Here is a 27,121-nt window from a genome sequence, read left to right as displayed (position 1 = left end):
CTCTGCCAATTTACCAGCTGTGTGACATTGGACAAATTACTTAACTTCTCTGCACAGCCACAAGAGCCCCACCTGCAAAACGGCGCATAATAGTACCGAAACTGTCTGTCAGGGCAGTTAGATGATGCATGTCTTTGGGGCTAAGGGCATGCCTGGATTTCAGTTGTACGACTATGGGCCAGAACTTTGACCTCTCTATGGCTCAGTTTCCTCCACTGTTAGGTGTGGACAATAGCACGCCTTGTATAGTTACCTTATGGGGCTACTGTGAAGAGGAAATGATATGTGTAAGGTGCTTGGCGCTGGTAAGAGGTTAGCATGATGCCAGACCAAAATGGGTTATTAATATTAGGTTGATGCAAAAGTAATTGCGGGTTTTGCCATTCCTTTTAATGGCAAAAACCGCAATTACTTTTGTACCAACATAATAAATGTGACTTTAAAATCAAAAAGCTCATCATTCAGAGATACAGGCCTGGTTGTCAAAGCAAGACCTATGAAGCCTGCAGCCCCTCCCACGCCTCTGAGGGGTGGCATTCGGCATGAGTCTGACCTGAGCTGTGACCCTTCCCCAGCCCCTCCTCTCTGCTCCTCCGGCAGTCGCCGGGCAGGGCGCTGGCCAGCAGAGCCATGATGTGACGTTTCAGCTTCCCCAGGCAGGGCCTTGCACAGGAACACTGGCGAGATCCAGTGTCAGGAAGAATTCCCAGGTCAGAGGTGTGATGCCCAGAGACTTGTCTTCCTTCAGGGACCTGAGTGACCCCTCAGTGGAAGAAAGCAGCCCTGGCTTGGGACTCAAGGGCTGGGGCTGGCCGTCAAGGGTCTCGTCAGGACCACTTGCCCCTCCCAGTTCAGTCGCAGGTCACAAGGCCCAGAGCCACAGGCAGGGGAGCTGCCCAGAGGGCTGCAGCCGGAGGAGACTGGAGTTTGGGAATTCTGTGCGAGCTTCCAGACAGCACATTTCCTTTCTGCATCTCAGTCCCTCACTCAGAAAATGGGGCTGCTGACTCCTACTCCAGCCTTTCGGGGCTGTTTTGTGGCTCAAATGAGAAAAGGTAAAACAAAGCCCTGAGAAGGAAGAAGGACTGAATGTCAGCCACAGAATGCCCCCAGACAGGAGCTTGCTTCAGAGTAGAGACCAACGTGGGGCCAGCCTCACCCCAGGACCAGCGGGACACCCACCTCTAAGCTGGACGGAAGGCAGAGTCAGGGGGCCTCTGCCTGCTCAAACCGTCTCACCAGAGCCATCTCCACGAGGGCTCCAGGCCCCAGGCATATACCCTTACCCATTGCTAGCTAGGCTGGGGAACGGCTTCCCTGGAAACACAGGACTGCATCGGGAAGGAGAGGAGGCTGGAGGAACTTTAAGGTTTTGTTGGGAGGAGAAAGGGAGAATGGACGCAGAGGAGGTAACCAAGAAAGTCTGCTACTTAGGCACACCCTCCTGTGTCCACAGAGAGGAGTAACCCCGGGTGCTGGGCATCTGAGCCTCCCCCGTCCCACCAGCTCTCAGGCACTTGCCAAACAATGCAAGGAGCAAGGAAGTGAAGGGGGCACCTCCAGATTGAAAGCAGGGGTTAGCCAAGGGCAGAGTGTCAAGAAGCCCCTGGAGCCAGACCAAGTGCCCCGCCAGGCTGCCAGGTGTGAAGTCCACTTCCATGGAGTTTACAGGAAGGTGGCCACTCAGGTTGCTCTCAGGTGGCTCCAGGGGTGGCAGTGGCATAGCTAGTAGTGTGGGGTCCTCTGAGGACCTCCTGGGGCCAGGGCATGAACTAAGCTGGAGGGGATCTTACTGGCTCCTGTCCCTTCCTTGCTCGTACATTCCAGTCTCTCTGCCAACCTTAACAGCTGAACGGGGATGGGAGACAGAGCTGCAATCAATGCTAGTCCCCACGCCTGGTATGAGATGTGTCTGGGGAGTCCAGGACACCCAGCCTCTCCACCTCTGTCTCTGCCACTCCCCAAGGCTAGACTCAGTCCTGCCTGATTAGTTAGAAAAGGGTCCTCCTGCTTCATCTACTTGCTTCCCCTGAGTCTCACCTCCAGGTGGCTCTAGTTTCCAGGATGACTAATAGGTTCCATATCATGTGCCAATTTCTGCTGATTGATAGTGGCTGTGTTGCAAAGAATTGTGAAACCTTGTCTAGGCTCATTAAGGAGCTGTGATTGATTATCAGTGTCAGCCATGAGTGCAGGCACAGAGACTGTGGGTGTGTGTGATTTAAACTGCTGCCCACTTCTCCCAGGACCTGTTATACCCCATCAACCTGGGCTGGAAAGGTCTGGGGGTGTCTTGTGGCCGAGAGATGTCATCATAGGACAGATGTGAGCTGTGGCGTGCTGGCAAACGCTTAAGAAGTGGCTCTTGGGGTAAGGTGGGGCTGCTTTGTAGCTTTTGCCAATTTCTGTGGTGTGAATACTCCCACCATGGCCATTTTCCAGCTGCCAGTGTGAAGTCACTGGGGGCCAAGTTAGGAAGAGATGCCCACAGTTGGCTCTTGCAAGACTGCACAAGTTGGCTCTCAGTAGTCAGACATTTTTCCTAAGAAATGTTAAGCTTCTCAAAGCTTTGCTAATGGTGGGCTGTTCTGTGAATAGCACTAGACCAGGATTCAGGATCATTTACCAGCTGTGAATAATAGGCAAGTTGCACCCTTCTCAGAGCCTCAGTTTTCTCATCTATAAAATGGGAGTTGGGTTGTGGTGAACTGTGATATAAGGAAGTGCTTTATCAGTCACAAAGCATGATTTGTCAACCATGCTCCCGGGACATCAAATAAATTCAGATGGTCTACCCAGAAATCTGCCTCAGGCTTCCCTAGAAACTCAGGGTTTGGGCCGTAGGGCTGTACGTGACAGGGCTTGGGTGTTCTCTTTGAAGTTAACTCCAGAAGACACAGGCTGCCTTAAAGCTCACCAGTGTCCCTTCACAGGCCATCATGCCTGCCCCTGACAAATTGCTTTTCATGGTTTTTAAAGTTACTCATGTTTCCCTTCTTCACTGCTCTTTGAGGCAGAGGCTGTTCCTTTTATTTCTCCATGTGCCTCCTTCAAGCTTCTGGGGCCCATGGTCCTGGGAGGCAGGCAGACCTGGGGCCAAGTACCAGCCCAGTGATGCATGTGTTCTGCAGCCTTGAACGCACCGTAAGCTCTCTGGGCCTCAGCTTTTTCATCTGTAGAGTGGGAACAATAACCAACAATACTTCACTGGGTCACTGGGCAGACCGAGTGAAATAAGGGTCTTAGCACAGCGTCAGGCACAGAGTATATACTCTATAGATGAATAACAGACAAATTACTGTTTGTCCTAATGAGGTCTTGGGTGGAGGTGGAACAGGCCAAACTGTAGAAGAATGGGATCCCAAGAGTTGGCAAACCACCGGTCGGTGAGGCCTGGGCCATGGGTGAGGGCGTGCGTCCTAGGGACTGAGGCACGGGAGGAGCCCCGAGGCAGGTCTGGTGCCATTAGTCCAGCATGGGGTTTCTCATCCTTAGCACTATTCACACATGGACTAGATGAGTCTTTGTGGCAGGAGGCTCTGTGCTTTGTCTTTTTAGCAGCATCCCTGGCCTGTACCCACTACAGACCAGTAGAAGCTTCCCAGTTGTGAAATCAAAATGTCTCCAGACATTGTCAACTATCCTCTGGGGAGCCAAATTCCCCCGAGCTGAGAACCCCTGCTCCAGCAGGCAGAGTGTAACCAATATCATTAGTCACCCAAGGTCTGAGGGGAGCCCATGATGCACAGCACCTGTCCTGGCAGAGATGGGTGGGTCGGGCATGTGGCAGAGCTGGTGGCAGGTGGTCAGCTGCAGGCACCAGGAGGCATGGGTGGGGGCTAGGACCCCAGCTTCTAGGAGCCCAGTGGTCAAGCAGGGTCAGAAGATGGTTCAGATGACACTGAACTTGGGAGCACCCTGCCACTCTTGATGCCCCCTGTCCAGGACCAGGACTGGATCCAGAGACTGGGTGGCACCAAGTCCAGGGTCGAGGGGGAGGGGACTTACCTGACCACTTTAGAAGGGGCTGAGGGCCCAGCTGCCCCTTCCACCCCTGAGAACTTCATGACCTCCAGCCAGGAGAACACAGGCTTTGCAGCAAGAGAGACCAGGTTCAAATCCAGGCCCTACCATATGGAAATAAAAGTTAAACAATCAACTTAAGCCAGGCATGGTGACTCGTGCGTATAATCCCAGCACTTTGGGAGCCCGAGGCAGGCAGATAGCTTGAGCTCAGGAGTTTGAGACCAGCCTGGGCAACATAGTGAAACTCCGTCCTTACAAAAAATACAGAAATTAGCCAGGTGTGGTGTGTGGTCTCAGCTACTCGGGAGGCTGAGGTGGGAAGATTGCCTGAGCCCAGGGAGGTTGAGGCTGCAGTGAGCCGTGATTGCACCACTTTACTCCAGCCTGGGCAACGGAGTGAGATACTATCTCAAAAAATAATAATAAATTAAATCAAATTAAATTAAATTTTTTTAACCTTAAGAATCAGATGCCATCATCTAAGAGCAAGGTGACCACCTTAGGCAGGTTGCTTAACCTCTAAGCCTCAGGTTCCAAGTCTATGGAAGGGGTGATAATGCCAACTTCACAAGGTTGTTATAAAGACGAAGTGCGGTGTTATAGTTACCGTGCTTAGCACTGTGTCTATGTCTGCTGCATAATGAGCACTCAGTAAATGTTGACTGAATGAATGAAGGAATGAAAAAATGAATCCTCCTACAGCAAACCTTTCTCCCTTAAACCCTCATGTTTGTTTTAGTTCTCATCACTGGAATTTCTCCAGCTTTCTAGCATAGGAAACTGTTGGCTTCTCAGCAGGAGGAAATGAGTTATTCATCTCTGTATCATCAGAGCTTTGCATCAGGCCTGGTAGATAATAAGTGCTTAAAAAAATGAAGGTTTCCTTCCTCAGAGGACAATGAGTATACTTTATTCATCTTTAGAGAGCCATAGCCCAGCACAGTGACTCACACAGTAGGCATTTTTAAGTGTTTGTTGAATGAACGAACATACAAAAAGTGGTTGAAAAAAGGCACGACCCAGAATGCTACCCCAGAATTCTTCATGGGGGTCCATCCCTCTGTGTCCATTTTGGGGGAGCATGGCCGCCTTGCTCGGAAGAGGTGGGTCAAACCCCGGGGGAGAACAGTAGTGGCCTCAGCAGGAAGCTGAGGCAGTGCGTGACAGACATCAGCAGGGAGGTCTCAGGCAGAATGTCCCCACCCTGGATGGCTGTTGTGACCCTCTCCTGACAGCCCTGCTTGCGGGCTGCTTAGCCCACCTGAGGGGGCTGGGACAATCTTCATAGTTCTCCCTGCTGCAAGAAACAGGTTCCTCCTGAGGAAGCAGCAGGTGCATGGGCGGAGTCCAGGTGTCTTCCTCCTCTCTCAAAATGTGGTAGTACGGGCAGTACCTCAGCAGGATCAGCATGAGATATGGTGTGCTCTGTTAGGAAGACCCCAGGATGGGGAGTCAGGAGACTGAATGCTGGTCTCACCGCCATCACCTGCCCACAACATGGCCCTGGATGGTCACGAATCTCCCTGGGCCTCTCTCTCTCCATCTGTACTGTGGGGACTTGGTAATGCCTTGGAGTGACTCCATCCTTTGGTGCCTGGCCAGGGTAATGGGCACAGCCAAGTGGCCCACATGGGAGAGCAACTAGTGATGTCAAGGCACTGCTAGATTTTGCAAAGCCATCAGCTCCCCAGCATCTTAGAGCTGCCAGGCATTGAACACAGCATCAGGGGAAGCATCTGCTTGGAAACCCAGGGCTGTCCCAGTGCAGGCCTGTTTGATGAAAATTGGCAGGGGCAGGACGGGAGTTGGGTTTTCCAAGGCACCTGAAGATTTTCCAGTGGGTCTCATGAAGACCATCCCTAACAGGGGAAAAAAGGTGTGTGAGAGAGAAAGTCTTCTTTTATAGCACCTATATAGCTCTTCCCCTTCTATGGCACAGTACTAGCTCACAAAGAGGATTTTCCTGTTTCTGAAATCCCTGTAGGGGACAGGTATGGGGAGTGGCAGCCTGGCTGAGCTTGGAAGAGCCAAATTCCCTTGCATAAGACAAAGGTGCCTGTAAAAGACAGATGAGAGGGTTGAGTCTAGAGAAGGGGGCTGGAGGCTGACCATAACAGGCATCCCAGGGGCAGGCCTGGAGAGGACTTGGTCTGCAGGCAATTGCAGGGTGGGGGGTAGGTTGCTTTCTGAATGAGAGACACAGAGAGAGGCACTGTAGAGAAGGGTCCAGAGCTCTACCATTTACTAGCTGCATGGCCCTGGGGAGTCGCTCAACCTTCCCATGCCTCAGTTTCTTCATCCGCAAGGCGGGAATGATAGAACCTATTGCATAATGGAAAACCCCTCAAATTGTGCCTGGCACCTAATAAGGACCATAGAGGTGTATGCAGTGACAATGGTGGTGGCAGTGGTGGTGATGTAAAAACCCTCAAAATCTTCAGTAGAATTTATATCCTCCAGGGGTGGACCCAGCAAACTGCTCCTCCTGCTACCCAGCTGAGCCTTGAGTCTTGTGCCAGCTACCTGGCTACATCTGGTGACACCTATGCAGCTGAGAGTGCTAACAACAGGCCGGGCTGCCCTCAGAGCTCCAGTCTGTGTCACTGGGAACATCTCAGAGCTCTAGCCTGTGTCACTGGGGGCCTCACCAGAGCCTGCCACAGTGGGAGCCAGGGCCCCGTCAGGCCTGGCAGGCGCAAGGCATCTGCCCTCCATGTGGCTGAAGCATCCCAAAATTGCCACAGGCTGAATTTTGTCACCAGCCTGCTTCTCATGCAGAGGACATCTCCCCCAGCCAGGAGGCACAGATTTCCCAGCTAAGCTGGCCCCTCTGGCAGGCTGCGCTCAGGGGATATTTTCAGATTCTGGGTGACATTCCTCTGCCACTCAGCCTAATGGCTCCCAGATGCTCCCCCTGCTCTGTGCTCCCTCCCGCTTGTTCTGGGCCCCGCATGCAAGGCCCGGGCCTGGGGCTTGCTCACCCAGGCTCTACACCTCTTGACTTTTTCTGTTGCTTTTAATCTAAAACATTGTGTTCCTCCTTAACGTGATGGCTTGACAGAGGCCAGCATGAAAGAGGCTGTTTCCTCCTGGATGGTGACCAGGGCAGAGAAGCCGACAGATAAAGGAGGAGAGAAGGAAGCCGGCTCTGGGAATGGGAGGAGCACGGGGAAACATAGGAGTCTTTATTGGCCGAGCATAAAAGAAGCAACAGGAGTCGCAGCTGAGTTAACGTGGCCAGGGCACTAGGGGCCGGGCAGACACACCAGGCCCAGCTGGGAATCACCGGGAGGGTGGGGTTTCGTGGCTCATGTTCCACAGAAGTGCCTTTCCTTCCCTATCTTTCTGGGACTGCTTTTCTAAACCTTCCCTCCCGCTCCCCACCCCTATTCCTTTTTTCTCTCTCTCGGAACACTTGAATTTGTCATTCTTGGCTGTTGCCAGTAATGAGATAGGGCTGCTGCTGCGGCCGTGGGAGGGAGGTGGGGAGTGGACACCAGAAAGAGAAAGGAACAGAGAGAGGCATGGAGGAGGGTGGGGCCGGAGCCCGAGAGGGGGCTTTGAGAAAGAGGCTGTGGGTGGCAGACCCTGGAGGGGTGAAGTGCGTAACTCACTGCTAAACAGAAACCAGGACGGGCCAATGGGCCTCAGGCAGGGTGCACAGTGGCCATCCACGCCCACCCCTGCCTGCCTGCTGGCCCTCCCTGACGTGCACAGTGAGGACACAGGCATGCTAACGATCCTCATCTCTACAGGATCTGTTATTTCCGCCTTTCTCAGTGTGCCTTGGTGCCCACTGTCCCGTGTTCTGCAAAGTAGCCTTGTACACAAGTTCAGGCAGGTCCCATAGAGCCCGTTTTGTGGGGTGGGAAGCTGAGGCAGAAGGGCCACCGGCAGGTCCCCAGCAGGGCTGAGCCTGGGGCCCAGACCTCTGGATTTCTCATCCAATTATGAAAATATGGAGATGAAATAAAGGCGGAAGAGATTATATTGGTGAAAGTAGGCCAGGAAAAGACAAACTTCGAAGACCAGATGGAAACCCCTCCGCTGATGAATCCTTGGACACTGCTTCCAAGGCGGCCTCCCCACCGCCCCCTACAGCAATGACACTGACCCAGGCATTTTCTCTCTCTTTCAGGACCTCCTGTAAGTACTCAAGCCGAGGGTCTCATGCATCTGAAAGGCCTGTGTCACCTGCTGGTAACGGGGTTCTGGGTGGGGGCACTGAAAGCTGGGCCCCTGCTGTCTTGTTGGGGGCCTATGCAGGCTCCTGAGGGGTCCCTCCAGAATGCCTCTTGTGGGGAGGAGGCTACCATTTTGCTTTTCACCCACTTCTGCACCCCTCCAGGGCAAGACAATGGCTGCCCCCAGGGCAAAGCAGGCCCCAAATTTCAATATGAAAGAGTGGCTTTCCCTCTAATTAGCTCAGTTCCTTTGTCCCCAAAGAAGCTATTGGAGTCAAAAAAAAAAAAAAAAAAGCACCAGGTATTAGAAGAAAAGAAATCATCTCTCCTCAGTTCTGCCCCTTGAAAGGTCTCAGAAAACAGGTCATCGAGCTGGCTGCAAGCATGGTCTGCTCCAGGGGACTCACATCCACACCCCTGAGTGGGGCAGCTCCATTCTGGCCACTTTGGGCAGGTGGTGGTGGTGGCAGCAAGGGTTATGTAAGAGAGAGCGGTGTCAGCCGGTTAGACTGGGAGACAGCACATAAATTATAGGCATCATGCCGCACTCCTTCCTGGCCTTGCTAGGAAGCCCAGGGTGGGGCAGGGAGTGGAGCCACTTCCAGAGAACCTGAGAAGAGCCCAAGGAGACTGCCTCCCTCAAGTAATGGATCCAGAGAACAGAAGCACCTGCCTTTGATATCCCAACAAAAGACCAGAGGGCACTGGGGGAGCTGGAGATAGGAATTGAAAGGGCCCAGCCCTCGCATCAGATCTTTCTCAAGGTTGCTGAAATCAACCCTATCATCATCCCTTCCTTGGAGAAGTCATTTCCATAGTTGTTTTCCTCTTGATGTGTACCTGTGGGAGCCGCCTGCTTCATTTTTAGTAAAGGCCATTATCGAAGACTCCATTTGTGCCCTGAAAGGCCCTTGCACCCACACTGAGGATCCCATGGCCCCTGACACATCACAGTGAGGCAGGACCTGTCATGTCATTACTTGAAAGGAAGGATAATTTATTATGGCACGTTTGGTGTGTCAGATCTTAATTTCTATCATCCATCTTCCAAAATAAACTCTGCCATATAGAGCTTTCACCTGTGGGAAATGTGCTGCTTTTCCCTGTCTCATTCTGAGGAAGCCACAAGAGCCCTCAACTGCCCCCACCCTGCCTTGGGGCCTCCTGCACACGCCTCACCCCCAGGGGCAGGATGCTGCAGCCTCCTGCACACACCTCACCCCCAGGGCCAGGATGCCAGGACAGCTCTGAGTCCCTGCCTGACTTGAGGGTCCTTTCCTCAGTAGGAATTTTGCATTCTGAGAGCTTGTGCTGGCCCGACCCAGGGACTGTTCCCAGAACCCTTTGGGTCTGTGCTGAAGGAGCCCATGAGGTGGAGGGGATGAGTCTTCACTCAGTCTCTGCCCACAGAGTGAAGAAGAAAGGCCCAGGTAGCTTTCCCCACATTCTGAGCCCAGCTCAGAAGAGGAGCCCTGAACCTTTGCCCAGTGCTGGCTGAAACCACAAGGCAGGAGGAGGAGGAAATGGGAAGCTGGCCAGGGTAGGAATCACCTCCTCAGCCCTGTTATCTCTGCTTCCTGCAAAAGAAGAATGCTGGTGGCCAGAGAGAGGGGCTCTGAGATGCCTGTCTGATGCCGTCTGGGTGTATCCTGGGGGCTGGCTCTGTCCTCCAACAGGAAGACCCAGATTTCTGTGGGCACAAGGTCGGCCAGTGCCTGAAGAACACAACTGTGCAGGATGGATTAAAGCTGCAGCAGGAACCATTTAGGTGGAAGCAAATTTTCAGCTACCACTGCCCCACCCATCATGCCCCTGGCAGACATTGCTAATCAATTAGGAGGCTTTTTAACATAATGCATTAGTCAGCTACTCCCAGTCCATTGGCATCAGTGCTCAAGCTGACATCTATTGGCCATCCCTGGATTCGATTTAAGGGAGAATTTCCTAATACTGGGAACTATGAGACTGAAAACAGATGACCAAGGGAAGTAGGGATGTATCTTTCTCTGAAGGAATATACGGAAATATTTGCCAGCAGCTGCCAGGCCTTGCTGAATATGATCCTTGCTGAAATAGTAGCTAACACTTACTGTGTGTTAGACACTGTTATGTTTTTATGGAGGCAGTGTATCATAGTGATTATGAGCATGGGCTCTGGGGCCAGACCAACTGCAATCAAATCCTGGCACTGCCACTTTTTGCTGTGTAACCTTAGCAAGTCACTTAACCTCTCTCTGCCTCAGTCCCCTCATCTGTAAAATTAGAACAGTAATGGTGTCTGCTTCATATGGATGTTGTAAGGTATATGTGTGTATGTGTGTGTACTGTATATATATATTTTTTTTACTTAGGATATATTAATTCATTTAATCCTAAAAGCATAAGGCTTCCCTAGATGATGCCCAAAGGTTTTTTGCAAACCTTTAATTTTTTTTTTCTTTTTTAGAAAAAAAAAGAAAAAACTTTTTTGGGTGAGAGAGTGAGAGGCAGGGTCTCACTCTCTCACCCGGGCTGGGGAGCAGCGGTGCGATCGAAGCTCACTGAAGCCGCAATCTCATGGGCTCAAGTGGCGCTCCTGCCTCAGCCTCCCAAGTAGCTAGGACTACAGGCGTATGCCCCCACACCTGGCTAATTTTTTTAATTTTTTTTTTTTTTAGAGACGGGGTTTTGCTATGTTGCCCAGGCTGGTCATGAACTCCTGACCTCAAGCCATCCTCCTGCCTCAGTCTCCCAAGTGGCTGGGTAAACCTTACATTTTAAGGAAGAAATTATGATTTTGTGAATTTTTATTAATGAATTTTATTGTTTTATTTATTTCTACCCCATCTCATTCCAAGAAACATTTTAGGGGGATTGACAAGCTACATAAGGAAACAGAAGGTGAGGGGTGGAGAACAGAGGCAGGAAAGCAAAGGGAATCCAGAGCCATGGCACTGCAACATCCTGTGCACATGAGCCACACACTTGGCTCTGAGCTTCTCAGTGGTCAGAGCAAAGAGGAAAGCAGAGCTTTGGCAAGGGTCGGGCTACAGCGAGGTAGGAGCGCGCCTGATGCTTGGGCGAAGCACAGTTTTTCCTGAGAATGGGGCCTGAAATAAGTTTCCCTCATGTGTCCTCGTAAGGGTGGCATGATGTGGATGATGTCGGTTGTAAGGACACAGTAAGCAAATTGCCCCTTCTGTTCCTATTCAGAGTAGAGCCACTGCATGAGGTTGGACCCTCCTCACCCTGGCGCGTTCCCTTCCCTGGGATGGGAGGTCACTGCCCCACTTCTCAGCCCACTCTGTGACATTAGGGGACAGGAAGTTTAGAAGCAAGAGGAAGAGGGCATTGGTTGAGCACTAAAGCTCTGGTTTAAGGGACACAGTGCCTGGGCTGTCCTTGTGGGGGCCTGGGAAAGCAGGAGAGTTGCCAGGTTCCTGGTATCCGCAGGCAGATTCATTCATTCATAAAAGTGTCTTGAGGATTACTGAGAGGTCCACATTGCTGAGGCACTGAGGACACATTCATGAATGAAACAGGAAAGTCCCTACCTCAGGAGCTCACATTTTAATGCTATGGGGCAAAACCAACAACATGGCGGGATGGCAACTAGTCCTGTCCCCATGAACGCTGTAGCCCCACATTCCCCAAGGACTCCCCACCGACTGGTGGGTGTCACTGCACCACCATTGACGGGATGTCCTCAGGAACAAACGTTAGAAGGGGTGACTTACTCCTGGTGCTGCCTGAACTTTTCTCAGCAGCCCTGCAGGGATGGACTTGTCTCCCAGGGAACACCCCAAGACCTACTCCTGGTTCTGCCTTTGGTTTATGGGAACAGTGGGATGTCTGGAAGGAGAGAAACTATATGTGACAGCAGGGTCTCTGGAGGGAGAAACCAAGGCCAGCCCCATGCCCGTCTCTGGCCAGTCCTCCTCTCTTCTAATAATCATAGTAATAGCTGCATTTATTTAGGATTTGCTATACGCCAGCCGCTGTGCTCAGTGCTTTACATACATTCTCTCATTTGATCCTAACAGATAGGTAATGATTATTCTTCCATTTTCAAGATGAAAACACTGAGGCACAGAGAGACCAAGACACTTGCTGAAGGTTACCCAAGTAGTAAGTTCCGGAGCCAAGAGGTGAACACAGGTGGGCTTTCTTCAGAGCCAGAACTGGAAGGAAGCTTTATAAGCCTTAGCGATCAAGGCTCCCCCTTCGTTTTGTTCATAAAATAACAAAGGCTTACCCAAGTGGCATGCCAAGGTCACACAGCTGGTTGGGACAGTGTTCAACAGTTAGGTGTTACGATACCTGCCTGACCTATGTAAACGTCACTCTTCGTTGCAGGGTCCCACTGGAAGACCCGGACTCCCAGTAAGTCACTTTTGTTTCTTCTTTCCTTTGCATCTCTTTTACGTGCTCTTTCTCAGTCTGAGGACTGGCTAGGTTGGGTGGCTGGTTTTTCTCCAGGTGTATCTGGGTGACAGGCCACTCTCCAGAGTCCCTGATCTATAGCTTAGGGTGAAGTCACCTCAGCTCCTTCCTCCTTTGAGATCTAGAGAGGACCCTGCTGGGGCATCTTTAGCTACAGCCCTTGGTGCGCCTTTGCCCCAGGCAGACAAATTACAGCATGCAGATCCTTCCAAAGCTGCAGCTGACTTCCAGACTGATGACCCTACCATGAGCAGCTGCAGGGATGGGCAGCCCACCGGCACACTGACTATCCCCCTGCATACCAGCTGACATTCAAACCACTGTTCCTCCTATGCCTGCTGATAACAGAGCGGACTCAAAAACTTTGTTTTCTCTCAATTACCATGTCCCAATTCTAGAGAGGCTGTGCCAAGTAACCATGGGGACTCTGGGACAAAAAAGATAGCCATCTCTTATTGAAACCGTAAGAGGAGCCAGGTACTGCATTTATCACCTTTCACACATTCAGCTTGTTCAACACCTCAGTGAAATGGGTATGATTATAAACCTGTTTTATACATGAGAGTCAGGAAGGTAAAATAGTTTGTCCATCTGTCCAAGCTTCAGGTGGGGACCTGTTAGAGGCCCGTATCATCACACACCATTCCATACTGCTGTTGCTTGTGGTCTGTGCTCCACCTTCAAAACCCACCTTTAAAGTCTTTTAAGACATTGCTCTGTGGAGTCTAGCCTGGGGCATGGATGAGTTGAGTAGTGGGTATGTGTACCATGGGCCCTCAGATGTGGAGTGACCCAGGTAAGATGCTGCAGCCGGTCAGGGGGCCGGAATCAGGTATGGAGAGCACCCTGGCCTGAGGCTGGCACCAGTCTGCCCTGTCTCCCTGTACCAAAGGCCACATCCATGAGATTCCAGACCCTTATGTTCCTCCCTCTTACCTAATGACTCCCCTTTTAGACATGGATTATACTGTAACCTTTGGACTAATCCAACAGCTTCTAAAATTCATGCCTAGCAGTGGCTTTCTTAATGAAATGCATGTGGGGGAATGTTCAGACTTGCAAATGGAAACTCTCCCAGTAAGAGCCCCAGCACAAAGGAGGACGGGTGAATCGGTCCCATGAAATCCAAGGAGGGGAAACATCAGATGACCGAGGGGAATGTGGGCAGACTTTGTTTTTTTCTTACAACATCCACCTTTAAAAAGCATTTAGGGGGCAATTGACAGAGCAGGGGCTGCTGCACATAGTTTCCAGTCCCTGGCCATTCCACACCCATCCCTAACCCAAGCATTTTATGGCCAGGACTGCAAAGAGCATTAGTTTTAAAAAAGAAATGAAAAAGAAACCAAAACACACATCCTGAAATATCATTCAAAAGCCCAAGAGTGAGTGGACCGTGGGGCTGCCACAGCCGACGACCCGCCCTGGCCTGGGGTCCTTTGCAGGCAGAGCCAATTTCGGATCCACGGATCATGGTCTTGTTGATGCTTCCGTGTGAAGGGTCCTAGGAGTAACACTCAAAAAGACTGTGGATGTGAGCCCCTGGTGTACAAAGCAAAAGGTGTGGAGTACAAACATGCTGATGAAATTCACCTGCCCACGGCTGTGCTAGGCTTTACACAAGCAGATGCCATTTATTCAACATCAAAGGCCAGGCACTGGCCACATGTGGCTTCTCAGAGACAGCATCATGTGGCATCCTCCCAGCAACCCCATGAGAAAGAAGCTCTTATCACCCCCACTCCACAGAACTAATGCTCAGAAAGGTTAAGGGAAGAGTCAGTGCTTCTAATCTGCACAGCTACCCTGCCATTCTTTAACAAAAGTGAAACATTTTACTGAAAGCCACCGTTGGTCTCGACCTTATGTGTTAATTTTAAGAGCCTAATTTCAGAAATAATTGCTTCTCTCTGGTGTGCCCCACATACATGGTGGATGCTCATTGTTCCTCAAGGCATTGTGCCTCAGTGGGGTTAGCAGATGCAGAGTCACCCCAGAAATGCCCATGCAGTCCCCTCCTGTCCAGCAGGCTGGACAAACCACCTGATTCTCGGCACCCTACTGCTTTCCATCCTTCCAGGCTCCTAGCAAACTCTAGGCCCGACCCCAGGTTTTATGATGTCTGCATGCATATGATGGCAAAAAAATATTTTCTACCAAAAGGGGGAGGAACAAAACTTAATAAGCAGATTTCCAGAGTGAGATGTAACCCCTGGCTACAAAACAAAGCATTTCCCTTGGAGCATCTGCAACTCGTGATTCGGCTGAATCCACATGGCTTGTGGTCCTTCCTGTCAGTACTGGAGGTGGCCGAGAGGAGGGAGGAGTGGAGAAAGACTCCAGAGGTTGCTTTCTCAAACCAGGGGCTGGGGAGGAGCACTGCTCTCCAGCTCTGGCAGAGACAGACCAAGGAAAGTGATTCACCCATCTGTCACATGGGAGCTGCCAGTCACCCTGCTCTGTGCCTTGAAGTTGTGTGTGATAAAGATGAGGCACATCCTGGCCATGGCTGGAATTGATGCAACAGTGAAGTCTAAGGGAGTAAGGGCCTTGGAAAGGCATAGGGAAACTGAGGCCCGGGCTGGGACCAGACTCCTCCTTCCGTGCTCTTTCCACAACACTCATGCCTAAGTACACATAGCCATAGCAGTGGCTGCTTGCTGAATAGTCCTTGGGAGCTGCATAGGGAGTGTAGCTACATGATGCTTGGGTATCATACGGGATGTCGTCCCCGCTGCAAACTGGGTTAGCTGTGCCCTAAATCAGGTGCACGGTTTGCCTATAGGGTTCTTCACATGCTAGCCTGGTTCCAACCACATCTGACTGTTTCTGCCTCCTTCATCATCAGGGGGACAAAGGTGCCATTGGGATGCCTGGACGTGTGGTGAGTTGGCCCGTTTGCACCTGCTCAGGTGGCCATTGCTTGCTTCTCCATGCTGGCCTGTCCTGTAAACCATGGCAAGGTGCTGTCTACCCCAGGCCCAAGGAGGGGGTCAGCACTTTCCCTTCCCCAAGCCCCCGTGTGCTTTAGGGAGGGACAAGAAAGGAGAAGGGAAGTTGTATTCCAGTCCTTCAGACCTCACAGTATGGCACTACTCTCCAGAGAGCTGCCACAGCAAAGGAAAAACCCAATAAAGTTGCATGAACAAAGCCCTTTGCCAGTCACCTGCTGGGAACGGCAGGAACAAACTGAGCCTCGACATTGGGAGGACTGCCACTCCGCCCCCCAAAGCTGGCAGCTCACCCTTAGATCCACAGCTGCTCCTGCAACCACCCCTCGGTGGAGCCAGGGTTCCCAGGGGCCTTCTCTGTAGACAGAGATGCACTAAGAGATGGTGAAGACAGGGCTTGGTCCCAGGTGGCACCTCCAAGTCCTCATGAGGAGGCTGAGAGTTAAAACATTCCTGTTTCTTGCTGGAAAGTGAAGATAAAGAAGGGGAGACGAGAACATTTGATGGAGAGGGTGTTTCCCAGAAATGGGAAGGCCAGCCTCAGCCCCTGAATGTCTATAAAGGGCTATAAAGGCAGTAGTCTAAGGCAGTGATGGCCATGCCCCACCCTCACCACTCCCCAGCCTGGGCTGGGACAGTGGCCTCAGCCACACTCCCCATGTGACTCCTAACTTCCCATCAGCCTCTGCCTCACCTGGCTCCCCAGGACCCCTGACCACCCCCATGTCATTCTCAGCTTTGCCTCAGAATCTCATGGGATTGGCTGTAGGAGTGGGTGTAGCATACTTGTGTGAATTTGCTTGCCTGTTGTGAGTCTGCCGGTGCTCAGAGGTTGAGAAAAGGCATCCAAATGATAGCTGACCCTTGCTAGTGCTAACTGCTTGCTGGCGTTGTGCTAAGAGCCTTACGTTAGCTTACTCAGACTTCACAAGAACTGCATGAGGTAGACACAGTTTCCACCCCTACTTTTCCGATGAGAAAACCGAGGCTCAGAAGCTAACTGTCCTTCCCAAGTTCGCACAGTCAGGAAGTGGCTGAGCAGAAATCTGAACTCAGACAGCCCAACTCCAAACCTGCGCTCTTGATCCTGACAATATTACTACTCCCCACTAACCACCCACCCCTACTGGCCTTGCAGCTCTGAGGAGGGTCTGATCCTTAGAATGAAGCCCCAGAGGCCTGGGATATTTCAGAGTTCAGGGCAAGTGTTCCATGTCACAGAGCTTTGCTCTCCCCAGCGCCCACCCAAGGCCTGTCTATGGAGGCATGCAGACTGGGAGCCCTGGGCCGCCCCACGAGAAGCTCTCCCACCACTTCCCAGAGCAGAGCACAGTGGAATTGCTGCCCGGCCCTGTCTGTTTTCTTCCGTTCTCTAACTCCAGATCCTGAGTCCTCCCAAGCTGTCACAGGCTCTGTACAGAGCAGGGAAACGTGATTCAACCATCCTTTCCCAAGGGCCTGCACATGTAGACCTGAGCCAGTCACCTGCGTTACCATAGCCCTCTGAGCCCCTGTCTTCCAAATGAAGATGTTAAGACTCACTGCACCCAAAATAGGGTGGAGTTGGATTTTGTGCCCAAGCCAACTGTGGGACCCCAAAGTCCCTGCTCCCAGGGAAGCTTCAGGAGCCTCTCCCCTGAGTGCAGAGACAGGCCCACAGGGAAGGATGCAAAATGCAAAGTGGCAGCTCTGGGCCTTCCCGTCCTGTCCGTCCTGTCCTCCTTCTTGGGCCCTGTGGACACCTCCCCCCAGGAAGTGTCCACACTTCCCTCCCATAGCAGTGGGGGTAGAAGGAGGGGAGCTGCAGGAGGTCTCCCTACTTCCTTCTTAGCAGGTCTATTTTCAAGCTACTCTGGCTGCTGGTGCTATTTTAAATGAGACAATGGCCCCATTTGGCTGCCCATTAGGGGTCCTGGCATGAGCCACCTGATAAGCAGTGAGGTGGCCAGTAGGTGTGACATGCCTGGGTCATCCCTGGGGTTGACCAGAGGTGGCCCCACTGGCCTGTCCAGAGCAGGGTGGATTGGGACTGTCCATCTACTGGTCACTGTTGTTACAAGGGACCCTTGGCTGCCTAACCAGCCTCCTCTGCATCACTGACCCATGCTCCATTCTTCCAGAGGTGTGTGTCCTGCCTTCTGGCCTCCTGTGATTCTCCACGCCCCCTCCCTCCACCTTGCCCGGCCAGGCCCAAGGACTCCAGGCTTGTCTAGCTTGGCAAAGCTTTGTTCTTGGTGTTCAGCTGGACCTGCAAACCTCCTAGACACCAGCATCACAACACAGTCCTGGGGCAATTCCCCCGATCCCCACCCCAACCTCAGAGTGTCCTGGCCAGCTGGGGCCATGGCTTCTGGGGAGGATTTCCTGACTTAGGTGGGATCTTGTTCTCTTTTCTCTATCTCTGTCTCTCTCCCATTGTCTGGCTTTCTCTCTCTCTCTCTCTCTCTGTCTCTCTCTCTCTCTCTCTCTCACACACACACACACACACACACACACACACACACACACACACACACACACACACGTACATGCCTCAAGAGGGCCTCTTACAGCCCCAGCCACTGTTTCTCAGTTATCTGGAGCAGCTGCACATTGCAGCAGAGCCTTCCACATGCCACATGCTGTGCTTGTTGGACGTGGACCTGCCATGTGTCAGCATCTGTGTTTTGCTTTGTTTCTTATTTCACAGTGATTTCTTCTGTTTGGTTGTTGTGCTATGAACATGGAATCTCGTGTGGGTGCCTCTTTCTCACCCCTCTTTTTTCTCTCCCACCCTTTCCCTTCCTGCACCCTGTGTTGCATGCGGCTGCCCCAGGGAGTAAAGGGCCAACCAGGCGAGAAGGTGAGTCCACACTTTCCCCTTCTGCCCTGCACCCAGCCTCCTCCTCCAGGTGGACTCTTGATGGGGAGCCTCTCAGCCCTCACCACAATGAAAGCCCCAGCAGAGGGTGCTGGCTGGGCCTGCTGCCCTCACTGCCTCTCACGGCCCCGTTTCCTAACAGCTTCCATAACATCGGGCAGCAGTCTTGGGATTCCTGGGCGGCGGTCCCAGCTTTCCCAGCTGAGGAGGTCTTCCCTGCCTTGCCCTGCCCTGACAGCATGAGGCCTCATCGCTCTGGCCAATCGCTATTTTGTGTAGCTGGAACTGCCCAGGGGGACCCCCGAGGCTATGGAATAGAGCCCCCCTGGGAAGTCAGAAATCCAGAAGCCATCCTGGAACATCAGCCATGGGGGGTTCTTGAGAGATTTCTGAGAGCAACACTTCTTTTTTTTTTTTTTTTGAGATGGAGTCTCGCTCTGTCACCCAGGCTGGAGTGCAGTGGCGAGATCTCGGCTCACTGCAACCTCCGTCTCCTGGTTCAAGCAATTCTCCTACCTCAGCCTCCCAAGTAGCTGGGATTATAGGCGTGTGCCACCACACCCAGCTAATTTTTGCAGTTTTAGTAGAGACAGGGTTTTACCATGTTGGCCAGGCTGGTCTCGAATTCCTGACCTCAGGTGATCCGCCCACTTGTCCTCCCAAAGTGCTGGGATTACAGGTGTGAGCCACCATGCCTGGCCAAGCACAACACTTCTAAAGAGTTCACTCTGCAGATGAGGAAACTCATCTGATGCTCAAGGAAGGAGCAGGGCTGGCCCAAGATGGCACAGCAATAGTGATGAGCAGGGGCTCCAAGCCAGACCTCCCGGTGCCCGGCTCTGTACTTCCCTGTCTGTAATGCAGTATTTCTGCAATAGTTTCCCATCTCCAAAATAACAATCTCAACAATTATAATACAGTTGCCATGTATTAAACACAAATTGTGTCAGGTGCAGGTTTAAGTATTTTGTCTGTTTTCACAACTAGCACTGACATAACCTTTTCAGGGAAGCTTTAATATTCTCATTTACACGAGGCACAGAGAGGCCAAGTCACATGCCCCGGGTCACACAGCTAGAATGTGACAGAGATGGAGAGGTGCCCCAGTGTGTCTGACTCCAAGGCTGGGGCTCCTAGCTACCATGCTATTCTGTCCTCATATTGGAACTAGACTGTCAGCTCCACATTGGCATGAGGCTAAACTGCCTGGGAGAAAGACACATGACCCCTTCCATGGACCAGGCATTGTTTTAAGTACTTTACATTATCACATGACATCTTCACATCCACCCTATGAGACAGGCGCTATCTGTATCCTTACAGATGAGAAGACAGGCACGGGGACATTAAGTCGCTTGCCCAAGGTCACAACAGCTGGTGGGTAGCAGAGCTGGTCTTCAGACCCAAGCATTCTGGCTCTTAACCACGACACTACACCGCCTTGTATAAAAATTATTGTATCATTGCCATGACATAAACAGTTACTAACTTGAAATCATCCCTCGCCTGCCTGTAAGGTGTGACATTTTCCAAAATGCGTTTCCCGTAAGGGCAACAGAGCCACTCTCAGCATTCCTGTTCACAGAGGAGGTATGTGGGCTCAGAGAGGTTTTGTGACTTTTCCTGCAGAGTAGGACCTTGAACTTAGGGACACACACACGCACACATGGCGCTTGTCTAGCTGGCTCAGCCACCCTTGACAGCACTTTGAGCTCATCATTCAGCAGCATCTGCCTTCCTCTCAGAGCTGACGTTCTGCCCTGGCCTTCACCCCTCCATGTCATTCTGAAACCAGGACTAGGGAATTTGAGGCAGCTCAACCTTTCAGGGTCAGGGATGCTGAGTTCACACAGCACGCATGTTACTCGTGTCCCCTTCCTCTGTTTTCACAGCCCCATTCTCGGGCAGGTCACTGTTCAGCAGTTGCAGGGTGTGCAGCCAGATGGGTATTTGCGGAGGGGGAGCTGGAAAGCATCCTGGGCTGGGCCGGGGAGAGACTCAGGCCTGGGCAGCCTTGCTAAGTCTCCCCTCTCTCCCTGTGTCTCCCTGTTTCCCGCCACTCCAATGGATCCTGTTCTTCTCGCTTCCCCGGCCTGGGGTCCCACCACCCTGTCTCCCCGGAACCCCATGTCCTGTGTTCTCACTGACACCTCTTCTCCTTTCCCTCCTGCTGCTTCCCCCTACTACCTGCCCTTCCCAACCCGTTCTGAATGCTCCCTCCTTGCCCCTGTGCCCTCTGTGTTGACTCTGCTGATCCCCTCGTGGCCCTCCATGTCCCCTGGCATCCCTCTCCTGTCCCATGGGGCCGGCGTCCTGCTCCGGGCCCCCTGCCAGCTCCTTCCCTTTGGTTCCTCTCTTTCCCGCTCCTCTTCTCCATACCTCCCTGCCCCTCGCTCCCTCTCCCCCTTCCTCTCTCCCCGCAGGGGTCCCCCGGAGATGCTGGGCTGTCCATCATTGGTCCCCGTGGCCCCCCTGTAAGTTGTTTTTGCTCTTCCTCGGGGTGTTGGGGGGATGGGTGAGTTGATGAAAAGGGCTTTTAGGCTGGGGATGAGGGGACAGCGAGGGCGGCTATGCCCCTGGGTGGGGAGGCCACTGCATGTGATGTGGTCAGCCCAACCAGGCCTCGGGTGCCGATGTTGATGTTAAGGAAAGTGGCCTGGCTAAATATACCTAAATTACAGTCCCTTGGGAGGGTTCTGAGGGACCTGCCCTCTAGCCACGAAACTACAGCAGCTGCAAGGCAGCCCTGCTGTTTACAGACAGAAGGGAGAAAGGGCTCGCTCTTCTCCGGATGGGGTGATCCGGCTTTCCCGGGAACCAGCCTTTGTTTCTGGAAGCCCATGGAGCAGATACGAGTCCGGGTTCACTGACCCAGGCACGCACTACTGGTCTTGCCAGAGGGCCAGCCCACACTCACCCTCACAGATGCCTCTGTGTGCAGTGCTGGGTCCTGTGTGTTCACTAGCACCCTCCACCCCGTGGCTGGGAGCTTGAGAAAACCAGCGAGGCTCCCCTCACATGTGCTTCCTTAGGGACCAAAACAGGGGTGTGGGTGATGAAGCCAGCAAGATATCGAGGCTGTGGGAGGAAGGGCTTGTTATTTTCCCAGAGCCCTGATCCATGGGGCTTTAATAAAATCACCACACGTCAGGGTGGAAAGGATCCCAGGGATGGTCTAACACAGCCCTCTCTGAAGGGGAAACTGAGGCTCAGAGAGGGGGAGCGCCCTCCCATTTAGAGGCTGGGCAGGATTAGAACCGAGGAGCCCCGGCCTCACCACAGCAGCAGGCCACCGGCTCCACTTTCTGCACTTTTCCTGACCCGCCGTGCTCAGTGAGGGGTGGGAGCAGAGGGCTAGCCTCTGGGAGACTGAGACCCACAGCAGAGGGAGAGGGGCCAGAGAACAAATGGCTAACTTACATCCAAGGGGGGGGCCTGCAGTGAGATGAACAGCCAAGCGAGGGGTTGTGGCGAGTGCAGGGAGCTGAAAGGTAGAGCCAGTTTGGGAAGGAGAGCAGGGGCAGGAGAGCCAGGCTGGCAGACATGTCAGGGGCTGGGTCGGAGGCAGAACTTGAGTGGCCCTGGGCTGAGTAGACATGGCCTTTACAGCAAGGTTTTCTTCTGGGTTCAGACCATAATGACCACGCTTAACACTTCCTCTGTGGTGGTCTTAAGACTTTTACACGTATTCACTCACTTAATCCTCACAAGGACTCCACGACATAGGGACTGTGATCACCTCCATTTTACAGATGAGGAAACTGAGGCACAGAGAGGCTGAGTGACTTGCCCAGAGCCATAAGGCTGGCACGTGGCTACACTGGTAGCTGATCATTCAGCCAGACCATCTGGCTCCAGTCTGCTTCTGGTTCCTGCTGCTGTCATAGACGGGCCAGGCCTGATGTCACTGTCGCATGTGCTCCTGGGCTCACACAGTGGCTGCCCCGATGGGCTTCAAGCCTCCTGTGTCCTGGAGGAGGTGCAGCACCAATGCCCTGGCCAAACTGGTCCTGATGAAGGTGGTGATGGGAAGGTCATAGAGACAGAAGACAGGCTTCCAGGTTCTAACATCGAGGACTGAGCCCGGTGTGTTAGGAGGACAGGGGAGTAACACAGCATACAGGCCCTACCCTAGGCTGCCATCTCTGTCTGCCTTCTGGTCTGGCTACTGATATTCTATTGTGTGGATCCTGCTGGTCCTCTCACACCCTTTCAGCAAATTATGTCAACAGGCTACCAAAAAGTTATTGAAAAGCTCCACTGCTGTAGGTGTGTTCAGGGCAGTAGAGCCTCTGCTCCTCCCAGCCTCTGCCCAGCATGGATAACCTAATCAGAAACATATCTACTGCACTGGATTTGACTCCAATAGTGAAAAGCACCTTCTGCTCAGGTAGCAATGAGAGCTTCTGTTTCCCAGGCACCTGTCACATAATAGGTCTCCTTCACAGCTGTGAGGCAGGCCCCACCAGCCCATTTTACAGAGGAGTGAACAGTTTCCTAACTCGCCTGTGGTCACCCAGCTAGTAAGTTCTGGAGCTTGGGTTTGGCCAGGTTATCCTCATCCCAAAGCCTGCATTCTTGCCTCAATACCCTGTTCCATGTTTGAAATGCTACGTTTAAAACGATATTTACTTCAGGAGAAAAAAGTCCTCCAGGTGGGTGCCTACATTGGCACCAGGAAAGGTTTTATCATACCAGGAGTCTTAACGAAGCCCAGCATCCTCTGACTTTGGCTCCCATCACCCAGTGGCTCGAGCTATCCCTGCTGAGTCCCCACTACAGCACAGGCAGCCCCCTCAGCTCCTTCCAGGAAGCTGCCCTGAGCTAATGGGAGCAGGGACGGGGGAAGACAAAGGGTCCATTTGTCATTAAGGGGTAGAGGTCAAGTGGGCACCCTTGGTGGCAGCCAGGGATGATGGAGAACATGTGACTTTCCACTCAGCCAGGAAGGGTCCAGCATAGATGCTGCTAATAAGAACCAGCCTTGCCACTCTTAGGGGCCACCTGCCTCCCCTCTTGGAGTTTGATAAATGGTCCAAGCAAAGGGAGAACCCTCCAAGCACTTTGGAGGAGGGTTCACTTTCTAATGAAGTGAGCTGGAATACAGTGTTGGGGCACGTTGACTTTAAGGGAGGCTCAGTAAATCGAGGGGGAGGCTGGACCTCCAAGATGCTGGCTGGCCCAGCAGGCCCTGGGCAGAGGATCTGCCAGTCCTAGGAAATGCCCTACCTCCAAGTGTGCCCATTCCCTCTCTGAGCTCTCCAGCTTCTCTTCTGGGGCCAGGAGATATCTGAACTTCCAGTCCTCATCCACTAGGAGCCACCCCACACCAGGTAGACACACCTACTGAGTGTGTCTCAATTCACTCCATTCATATTTGTTAAGAGCCCAGTGCCTGCTAGGTGCTGCGTAGAAACCTGACCTCTGTCAGCTTGCCCTCTGGGCACATGATCTAGTGGGAGAGACCAGCGATCACATAATCCATGACAATGCAGACAGCAAATGCTAAGCCAGGGGATGGTTAGAGAGCTGTGGGACAAGGAGGAGGCACCAGCCTTGTGGAAGGAGGGCAGGCAGGGAAGGCTTCCTGGAGGACGGGATAATAACTGCAGTCAAGGACCCATGAGAAGCTTACATTATGGTCAGGGGTTGGGCTTTGTCCTGAGGGTGTGAAGAGCCTGTAGGTTGTGTTAGGCTGACGTGGGACATGACCAGATTTGCAGTTTAAAAGGTTGTAGAAGGTCCAGCATGCAGCATGTTTAGAAGAGGCTGCAGTGGGAGGCTGGCTGGAAGGCACTTGCAACAACCAAGGCCTGGACTGGAGCAGAATCGGTGGGGCTGGCCAGGAGGGCTAGACTTGCAAGCTATTTTAGAGGTTGAATTGAAGGATTTCATGATGATAAAAAATAAGGATTGAGGGAGAAGCAAGAACTCAAGATGACACCACATTTCTGACTTGAGTAACACAGTACTCTTTCCCAGAAGGAAGAGCAGATTTTGCCAGGGGAGATGAGTTGAATTTGAGTGTGATGAGTTAGAGATGCCGTAAAGTCCAATGGGAACTGTCATCTGCTGCTGGAGGTCAGAGCATGTGGTCTGCTGGAGCTGTCTTGGACGGCTGGCAAGAGTGGACCATGCACACCTCACCTCCTCCCAGCTGCGTTCAGTGACCTCATGTTGGTAGCTTGAAATCGGCTATGGTGGGTGTATTTATACCACAGACATTGGCAGATGCTGTACGAGGCGGGGCTCTCCTCTCCACCCTCCCCCACTCAGCTAATGGTTAAACATTTGCCGGCATGGAGTCTTGTTGGTGAGGGAGGCAGAATGAGGCTGCCCCTGGGCAGAGACACAACTGACCATCTCTCAAGGGTCAAATAAGAGAAGGGAGACTTCCTGGTAGGCTTTTTCCAACAAGAACCTTCTGTCTGTGTATTTGCAAGTAGGAGAAAGACAGGGAGGAGTAGACATAGGGGTCTGCTTTCAGAAGTGGGGACCTCCTTCGGCTCCCTTTTCACTCTGACCTTGAATTAAGGGAGAAGATTTCAGAGATCAATGTAAAGCTTATTTCCCTTGTTCTGGTTCAGAAGGATGTAATATTAATCCATGAATTAATGTACAAATACATCTATTTTGTATACATTTAATGTGATCCTAATCCCTGTGCATGTTTTATGAGGTTGGAAATCCAACGAAATTCTACTAGATATCAAAATGTATTATAAAAACAGGACAATCTAAGTAAACACATGAACAGAACAGAATGGGGAGGCCAGGAATAAAGCCAAATGCATGTGTCAATCTGGTACATGATCAAGGCTTCATTTCACAATAGGAAGAGAAAGCCCAATTGTTCAAGAAATGATGCTGGGACAACCAATAAGCCAGTTAGTAAAAGGTAAAATGAGAGACAGTTGTTTGGTTTTTTTATTATTAAAGCCAATTTATTCATTATATTGGAAGAAATTCCAACGAGCGAAATACTTAGATATAAAACCTGAAACTGTAAAATACAAGGACAAAGCATGAGTGAACATTTTATAATTCTGAAACTGGGGAAGGCCCTTTTAAACATGACACAAAACCCAAAAGCCATAGGAGAAGATTAAGTTTGTCTATAGAAATATAAAACACACCAGAAACAAAATAAATGACAAATGCCAAATTAGAAAGAATAGTCATGACAAATATGACTATCAAAGAGTTATTTTCCCTGACAAAGTGCTTCACTCAAATCAGCAGGAAAAAAACAACCTACTAGAAAACATTGGTAAAGAAACAGGCAGAGAAATATTGGAAGAGATGTCTAACCTCAGGATATAATTGAAGAGACATAAATTAAAGTGCAGTTCCAAGTCTCACCACATGCCTTTCCCAGGCCCAGCCTCTCCAGAAAGTGGTGTCCCAGTTTCCACTTGGTCCGTGACAACATTCTTCCCCAGATCTCTTAAAAAGCCTTGGTCAGCCCTGGATTTGATCCTGGTTGGAGACATGCATCCTGCTACCAGGGCAGGCTCTGTAATTAACAAACTGTGTGATTATCCCTACCACGTAAACATTGTCCCTAGCGGGATGGAAGATGTTTCTTGGAATCCTCTCCTCCTGACCTTTTCTTCAGGCCTCTTGGTGTGCAGAGTAGTTTACAGAAAGTTTACACTGGGAGGCTTCAGAGATGACATTGTATGGTTTCCGGGTTTTCTCCTTGGTTTATTCTTAGCATCACTTATCCTTGAGAGGAGAAAAGCCAGGGGGCCCTTCCGATAGATGAGTGGGATCTCCTCCCTCGTGCCCTTTTGGATGGCTGCCACAAGCCCATCCTAAGCCTGCGGCAGACTTCAACTCACTCCCTGTTGAACCAGCGCACCCACCCTGATGGCAGGGTGCCCATCCTACCCAGCTGACGTGTTCCCTGAGCACAGGCCACTGGGCACTTATATTCGCGGCTTCAAGGAGGACCCTAGCAGCCTGGAGATGTTTTAGGGTCATAGCATGTGAATCCAGAGAGATCTTCTGGAGAGGATCTGATTCTAAAACTGCTGCTTGATAAGGACAAACTTTCATTGATCACAAGACATATTGGGCTCAAAAGCAACCTTGCTCTATTCTGGAGCTTCCCTGTTCAGTTCAGTTCAACAAGTGTCTGATGATGGCAGCTACCATTTCAATAGGCTTTACAAACATAATTAAATGTAATTTGATGATCCTATGAAGTTATACTGTTACCTCTATTCTATAGATGAGGAAACTGAGGCTCTGGGAGGTTAGACAACTTGCTCAGGGTCACACAGTCATAGTTGGAGGCAGGATTAGAATTTAGTCTGCCAGTCTAGAAAGCCCATGCCTGGGAAGAGATTCTGGCTGTGTCAGCCAAAGGAGACCCCAGGCTGAGAACTGGGCATGTTTGTTTGGTGGTGAACGGCGGGTGAGCCAGTGTGTCTGAGCATAGAATAGACGGAAAGATGTGGCAGGAAAGGAAACTAATATGGTTGATGGGGATGGGATTGAGGGATGGCCTTGAACATGGTAGGAAGGAGCCCTTGCTGGTTCTTGAGAGGGAGAGTGACAAGACTCACGTTTCTTAGCTCTCCATCACCCTTGACCACCTGGCCATCCCTCCTCAGCCCTGCATCATCACAGCCTTGTGCTTCTTCTAATCTCATCACATCCCCTTTGTCCTG

The 27,121-nt window shown here is 51.7% G+C and overlaps 1 protein-coding gene across 1 annotated transcript in view; it reads left to right on the top strand.

Annotated features, from left to right (window-relative positions):
• The first annotated feature begins 8,167 nt into the window (after window positions 1-8,167).
• Window positions 8,168-27,121, top strand: part of COL13A1 (collagen type XIII alpha 1 chain) — a 91,414-nt gene continuing 72,460 nt past the window's right edge. The window contains exons 1-5 of the mRNA XM_055353588.2: window positions 8,168-8,172; window positions 12,546-12,572; window positions 15,481-15,516; window positions 18,399-18,425; window positions 20,867-20,917. Of these exons, the coding sequence (XP_055209563.2) occupies window positions 15,502-15,516; window positions 18,399-18,425; window positions 20,867-20,917 (93 nt within the window). The 5' untranslated portion in view covers window positions 8,168-8,172; window positions 12,546-12,572; window positions 15,481-15,501. The remainder of the gene's footprint in view (window positions 8,173-12,545; window positions 12,573-15,480; window positions 15,517-18,398; window positions 18,426-20,866; window positions 20,918-27,121) is intronic.

This window comes from Gorilla gorilla, chromosome 8 (assembly GCF_029281585.2).
Source record: "Gorilla gorilla gorilla isolate KB3781 chromosome 8, NHGRI_mGorGor1-v2.1_pri, whole genome shotgun sequence".
Classification (NCBI taxonomy): domain Eukaryota; kingdom Metazoa; phylum Chordata; class Mammalia; order Primates; family Hominidae; genus Gorilla; species Gorilla gorilla.
The sequence above is the reverse complement of the archived record's forward strand: the minus strand, read 5'-3'. Positions and strand labels throughout refer to the sequence as shown.